The following is a 7069-nucleotide window of genomic DNA, read 5'->3' as shown; positions in this document are numbered from 1 at the left end:
GGCTGGTAGATGCAGAGCAGGAAGACAGCAACCTGACTGAGCTCTGGGAGGGCAGGCACACGCTTGGCTGGAGAAGGCTGTATTCCGAGATTGCAACAGAGGGATGAGGAGGCAGTTCGAGAGGGACAGGAACTTCAGGCAGAGAGGAGTTGGGGACTAAGGAACCTTGCATCTCTCTGTAAGGGCAAAAGTTTATATTTGGGATAGCCCCTGCAAGTGCACGCACCCTCCTATTAAAAGCATCTTCCAGCGTCTGGAGTTTCCATCTCAGGCCTCCTCAACCCGGTCCCATTCCTGCGCCCTGTCCTGCCCCAGGGCTCCCAGAGAGGGTGAGGCGGCTCTTTGCGTCCCAAGGCTGACGGGCGGGACCCGGGCGCCCCAAGGACTCTCCGGGTGGAGATGCTCCGGCGGGCGCCGCTCCTCCGAGGTGGTGCGCCGCGAGGGCGCGGAGCGCGCCCGATGGTGGCCGGTGTCGGGGCTCACCACCCCCCCTCCCCGGCCCGGCCAGTCGCGCTTCTCTGCCGCCGCCTCGGGGCGTCTCTGCTTCGCTGTGAGCCGGGAACCGCCGCGGCGGCGGCGAGAGGAGGGGAGCGGGCGGCGGCGGTGGCGGCGGCGGCCGCGCCAAGAAGCGCCGGGTCACCGCAGGCTGAGGCGCCCGCCGTCCCAGCCCTCCCCCTCGCTCGCCTTCTCCTCCCTCCCGCCTCCCTCGCTCGCTCGCTCCTTCCCTCTCCCCGCCTCCCCTCCGCGTTCCCCCGCCCTCCCCTCCGCGCCTCGCCTCCTCCGCCCCGCGCCCTGCGGTGCTGCAGCTGCGGGCGGCTCCAGCTGCCCCCAGATGTGGGCTGGGCGGCGCGCGGGGAACTTTCGCGCCGGCAGCGAGTGCGGGGCCCCGGCTGCGGTCCGGCTGCCATGGATCCGCCGGCGGGAGCCGCTCGCCGCCTGCTCTGCCCCGCGCTGCTGCTGCTGCTGCTGCTGCTGCTGCCGCCGCTCCTGCTGCCGCCGCCGCCCGCGGACGCCCGGCTCGCCGCCGCCGCCGCCGACCCCCCGGGTAGGTGCGGCTGGGCCCCCGCGCCCCACGACCCTGGTCGGCCGGGCCCCGCCCCGCGTGCCCCGCCGCCCCCTCCCCAGGCGTCGTCCAGCCCGACTTGGGCAAACTCCGCGCGCCCCGCCCGGGGCCAAGTTGGCCAACTTCGGGGCCGGGTTGGTCGCGCAGGGGGCGCCCCGCAGCGCACCCGAGCGCCTCGGGCTGGGGGGAGCCTCGGAGCATTCGCGGCTCCCGGGACGCGGAGCGCGGAGATGGAGGGCCGGGAAAGCCCCGCGGCAGAGAGCGCAGCGCTAGCCCCAGCGGGTCCTGGGGAGCCAGGGCGAGGCTGCGCCGGGGCTCGCGTCCGGGGACGCTCGGGAGGAGCCGGGTGCTGAGCGCGCCGCCTTGGGCCCTGAGGACTGATGGATCTCCCTGGAGGGAATCCCTGAAGATCCAAGGGACCCTGCTCCACCCCTCCCTGCCCTCGGGAGCGCGGGGAGGGGGGCCAGCATTGGTCCAACCGAGAGCTGGACACCGAGGACAGGCCGCGCGTGCCCGGGGGAGCCGAGTCCTCGCCGCTCCGGAGGCGAGTGGTGAAGGCGCCCGGGCGGCGGGGACCGCGGAGGGGTAGAGGCGCACGGGTAGGGGGCCAACCGGCAATGGCTTCGTAGCAGCCCCACGTCCTGCCAAGGACGGTAGGTTCAAGCGGCTGGGAACAGTCTGACGGGGCCATCCCCAGGGGAACTGTGAAGAGCTCGCGGAGCCCCAACCCGGAACGGGGCAGGGGGCAGAGCTCTTCGTTGGCAGGGTCCCAGAGGGGGACGGCCTGGGGGCGGTGGGGCTCCGGAGTGATGTTGCCTGTTAACGCCCCTTCCCAGTTGGAAGGAGGCCGGGGAGGTGAAGGCTAGTTTCTGGGGGGGGGGGGGGGGGTTGCCTGGCAGAATGCCCATCCCTTCGGAGCCGTGGCGACGACGGGATGGGGGTGGGTGGGTGGCTTGACGGCGGGGCTCCGGGGCTCCCGAGGTCTTGGCGGGTCTAACGCCCCTTCCCGTTGCAGGCGGGCCCCTGGGGCACGGAGCGGAGCGCATCCTGGCGGTGCCGGTGCGCACTGACGCCCAGGGCCGCTTGGTGTCCCACGTGGTGTCGGCGGCGTCTGCCCAGGCTGGGGTACGCGCCCGCAGGGCCGCCTCTGACCAGACCCCGAGCTTACCTGGAGGCAACGAGGAGGACCCCGGCGGCCGCCTCTTCTACAATGTCACGGTCTTCGGCCGTGACCTGCACCTGCGGCTGCGGCCCAACGCCCGCCTCGTGGCGCCCGGGGCCACGGTGGAGTGGCAAAGCGAGTCGGGCGCCACCCGCGTGGAGCCCCTGCTCGGGACGTGCCTCTACGTTGGAGACGTGGCTGGCTTGGCTGAAGCCTCCTCCGTGGCGCTCAGCAACTGCGACGGGCTCGTGAGTACTCACTTCTCTCGCTCCTTTCTGTCCACTGCCCTTGCTTGGGATTTGGAGGCTGATTACCTGTGAGTCCAAGGCCTGCACTGACGTCTGTGCCCCTGTGTGCAGGGACCACGGGGCACTGACTGAGGTGATTGACAATAAGGCAAGTTATTTTGACTGGCCCGAGAGGGAGTGATTTATGCAGTGGGGCAGGGTCTCCAAAGCTCTCATCAAACGTCAGTGTGGTCTCACTTATGCCTGCCGGGGCCCGGGTCTTCCTGTTGCAGCCAGGTGTGTGTGCAACTCTTGGAGTATGTGGATCTGCACGTGTGTTTTGTGCACTCATGTCTGGGTAGCCGTGCACCTGCGTGAATGTGTGAATGTGCCGCTGTGTGTCTTGTGCATGAGCGTATCTGTAAGTTTCTGCTCATTTGGGTGTCAGGGTATCTGTAAGTGTGTGTCCCCTTGTATTTGAGCAGGTGTGGTATGTGTGCGAGGAAGCATGTGGTCTGGCAGTCCGTCTGCTTGCTTCTGTGCTGCCCAGGGAGCGGATAGTGTGCTGAAATGCCTGGTTATTCCTCTGCCCCCTGGCTGACCGGGAGCCACTGATTTTTATGCTGTGGTTTCCTGTTGAACTCCAGCTGGTAATTTGAAAAGTCGGTTTTCTCTATTTTGAGCCAAGGGGAGCATTTGGAAATGCAGGCACTGGTGCCCACGGACAGCCTCTGAAGGACAGGAGAGAGGCCGAGTCCCCTCCTGGGACTGTTTGGGCCACCCAGTGCAACGGGAGCCCGGGGTAGTTTTCCTGTTTCCAGGGGCCCCAGAGGGACCATGGCTTAGTATAAGGGGGCCTCGGAGAAAGCCTGGATCGATGCTCAGGGAGGAGGCTGACATTGGCGGTGCTCTGTCCGGCCGCCCCGGGGCCTGGCACGGGCAGAAGCCACTGCAGTTTTCTATTTTGGATTGGGTGTGCGGTGGTCAGGCTGGCAGGGTCGGCCAGACATCTGAAGCTGCCCACCGTGGCTTCTGCTGTAATTGCCGCTCAGGGCACTCCCGTTCTGAGCTGGTGGCCACTCTCCCAGTCCTGCTGTCCCCCAAGTCCCCCTGTCCTCTGGCTTGTCCTGCCCGCCCGTAGAGCCAGCAATGACACCAGAGCCCCACAACCGCTGGTGTTCTTTTTATGGAGACACAGGAAATGTCACTTGTTGCTTCGGAAAATCACTGCCTTTGGCTGGGTTTTGTTAGAACCCAGGCATATTGCAAACAACTATAAATGTCCTTGGAGGAGCTGGGTTATCACGGTGCAGCCCTTTGTGTTTCTGGGGACGTCCTGGGCCTCAGGGGTGTGTCTCATTTCCTGCTGCAGGTGAATTTCCTAAATCAAAGGACATCGGTGCTGGGAACCCAGGGATGGGGGGAGTTGACATGGATGCAGTCTGTAGGTGGACCAGGTCCTGTGTACTGATTAATTCCTGACGAATAGCACTTCAGGGAGGCTGTGTCACCGTATCATTCATTCATTTGTCATTTGGTGAATGAATCTCCTAGTGTGTTTGTCCACTGTGGCGGTCAGAGGTGTGGCTGGCCCGGTGCCTATCTGGGGCTCAGGGCAACTGAGGGGTTGAGGGGCTGAGCGGCACCCTGTCCATGGCTTTGACGGTATTCTCCAGGGGGCTACGTGAAAGAGTTGCCAGTAGGCAAAGGTGCATGTTGGCATTCTTAGCAGAGGGAAGAAGATGTGCAGAGGTACCAGGTGTGCGTTGGCCTGGTCAGGACAGGCATCATGAGATGTCACATTTACTGGACACACCCCTTCACAAGTACGAGACAGAGCAGGAAGGAAGACTAGAGTTGGAAGATAGGCTGGGCCTTGCCTCTAGGGCCTTGAATGCTGTCAATGAAAAATGGCCTGGCCCACAGTGGGGCATCAATATTAGTTTTTTACTATTTCTTTTGTTTTCTTGTTTTCTTTCTTTCCTTCTTTCCTTCCTTTCTTTTTCTCTTTCTTTTCCTTCTTTCCTTCCTTCCTTTGGCCTAGAGGCAGTAGGGCATCAATATTAGTTCTTTACTATATTTCTTCTCTTCTTTTTTCCCCTTCCTTCCTTCCTTCCTTCCTTCCTTCCTTCCTTCCTTCCTTCCTTCCTTCCTTCCTTTCCCTCCCTTCCTTCCTTCCTTCCTTCCTTCCTTCTTTCCTTCCCTCCTTCCTTTTGTTTTGGTGTATGTGTCTCTTCTTATTTTACACTAATTAATCCCTTAAACTTTTAAGTCTCTCTGTGCATCAGTGATAGGCCTGGGACTTTATACATCGTGCAAAGCCATGGTCTCCACAGCTATCCTACAGGGGAGGGATCCTCATCCCTGGTTTGCAGATGGGCAGGTGAGGCTCTAGGGGGATGAGTGACTTGCCCACGGCCACATGGGTAGGAAGCTGGCCTGGTTCCCTCCAGCCCCTTTTGCCACCTGTGGACACCAAGATAGGCAATACCTGTGCATTCCTTCCCCATGGGCCTTACGTGGATAAATGCATCTCACTCACCCAGCAACTCAGGCCCTTAACCACCACGCCATACAGGCCCCCTTTCTCTGCAGCCTCTTCCTTTGTAGTCAGCACAACACACCGAAGCAGGTATGTCAGACTGTGGTGTGTGTACAAATCCCCAGGGATCTGGTTAAAATGTGGGTTCCAGTTCAGCGCCTCTGGGGTGGGGCCTGAAGTTCTGCATTTCTCATAAGCTCCTCAGCTCATGCTCCTGGGCCTCGGACCACCCTTTGAGAAACAAGGCTCAACAGCCCCCTTTCTGCAAGAGAGTTCTGCAGATGGTACCACATGTTTGCAAATGGGGTTCAGCGGACAGACTGGTGCAGGCAGTGCTGTACCTTGCATTCAGCTTGTGAGACTCAGGGAGCCCATCGGGACCCCTGAAAGTTCTGTAATGAAGAAAATGTCTCAGGGAGCCTGGGTGGCTCTGTCGGTTAAATGTCCAACTCTCGATCTCAGGTCAGATCATGATCTCAGGGTTGTGATTTCAAGCCCCGTGTTGGGGTCTGTGCTGGGCGTGGAGCCTACTTAAAAAAAAAAAAATAAAAGAAAGAAAGAAATGCCTCGTGCTCTGTGTAATCCGTCATGTTCCACACAGATGGGACCATGGAACCCCTTTTTAGAGACCATGTGGAACTCATTTTCGTGGGAGACGTGAAGAGAAACCACGGAGCAAGGTCCCAGCAGGCAGCTGTGGTCTTAGAACTTACATCTAGATGGGACATGCCTTCCCAAGAGCCACAAGCCCTTTCAGGCCTAATGTCCTGCTCACGGCCAAGGGCACACATTTGCTCATCTACTTGCCTGGCCCTGAGTTTGTTTCTCTGCTTTAAAGGAAGGCACAGTGGTAGTAGCTCTGTTTTCTGTGGACAGGAGTCTCCTAATCGAAGGGATTCTTAATTCACCGTGTTTGCCAGAATCCTTTCAGTTATAAATGGTAGCTTAAGTTAAATTAGTTTAAACCAAAAATGGGAAGTTATTAGCTGACAGAATGGTAAGTCTTCAGGCATGGCTGAATCCAGGTGCACTTGCTGTCTCTTGACTCTGTTTTTTTTGTGTGTTAGCTTTGTTGTCTGGTGCAATTCTTCTGTGGTGCCCCCATCTTTCCAGTGGCCCCAGCAGTGCCTGGCCGACATCTTTTTCTGGTTAATTCTGGTTGAGTCCTGGGTATCACTCTGGCTAGCCTGGGGTCTGGTGCTCTTGTGAGAACCCCAGAAACAGAGAGCGGAAGAGGTGCTGTTCCCTCAATTACCATGAGATTGGGATTCTGGGCCTGCCAAGACACAGATTTTTCTGGAGTCAGGTAGAGGTGCAGACTCAAGAGATGCCACATGAAGAATGAAGACATGCTTCGTGAGACATACTGGGCACTTTATGTCCAGAGAGGCTGGGAAATGCAGAGTTTCCAGGATTTTTGTTTGGCTGTTTGCTTACAGCCTCTAGACAGAAATTGTTCGTGATATGCACAGGGAATGGTTAGTCTTTTCACGATGCATGAGAAAATTATGCTTAATAAAGGATTCTTGCATGTCATGTTGCTATAGTTTTCTAGTACCTCTCAGGCCATATGATAGGTGTGCTAACTTCACATCATTCTTATATGTTCATCAAAAACCCAATAAGGGGAGCCTGGGTGTCTCAGTCAGTTAAACGTCAGACTCTTGATTTTGGCTCCGGTCATGATCTCAAGGTGGTGAGATCAAGCCCCCTGTCAGGCTCTGTGCTGAGAGTGGAGCCTGCTTAAGAATGTCTCTCTCAGGGACTCCTGGGTGGCTTAGTCAGGTAAGTGTCCGACTTTGGCTCAGGACATGATCTTGCGGATCGTGGGCTTGAGTCCTGTGTCAGGCTCTGTGCTGACAGCTCAGAGCCTGGAGCCTGCTTCGGATTCTGTGTCTCCCTCTCTCTCTCTGCCCCTCCCTTGCTCACACTCTGTCTCAAAAATAAATACACATTAAAAAATTTAAAAAAAGGGGCGCCTGGGTGGCTTAGTCAGTTAAGCGTCTGACTTTCGCTTGGGTCATGATCTCGCGGTTCGTGGGTTCGAGCCCTGCGTCGGGCTCTGTGCTGACTGC

At 58.7% G+C, this 7069-nt stretch overlaps 1 protein-coding gene across 1 annotated transcript in view; it reads left to right on the top strand.

Annotated features, from left to right (window-relative positions):
• The first annotated feature begins 906 nt into the window (after positions 1-906).
• ADAMTS2 (ADAM metallopeptidase with thrombospondin type 1 motif 2) overlaps positions 907-7069 on the top strand; it is a 235876-nt gene continuing 229713 nt past the window's right edge. Inside the window, exons 1-2 of the mRNA XM_039252863.1 lie at positions 907-1045; positions 2079-2473. Of these exons, the coding sequence (XP_039108794.1) occupies positions 907-1045; positions 2079-2473 (534 nt within the window). The remainder of the gene's footprint in view (positions 1046-2078; positions 2474-7069) is intronic.

The sequence above is a fragment of the Hyaena hyaena genome, unplaced genomic scaffold (genome assembly GCF_003009895.1).
Source record: "Hyaena hyaena isolate Hyena2069 unplaced genomic scaffold, ASM300989v1 scaffold_428, whole genome shotgun sequence".
NCBI classification, from domain to species: Eukaryota; Metazoa; Chordata; class Mammalia; order Carnivora; family Hyaenidae; genus Hyaena; species Hyaena hyaena.
Note: the sequence above shows the minus strand (reverse complement) of the source record. Positions and strands in the feature narration are given on the sequence as shown.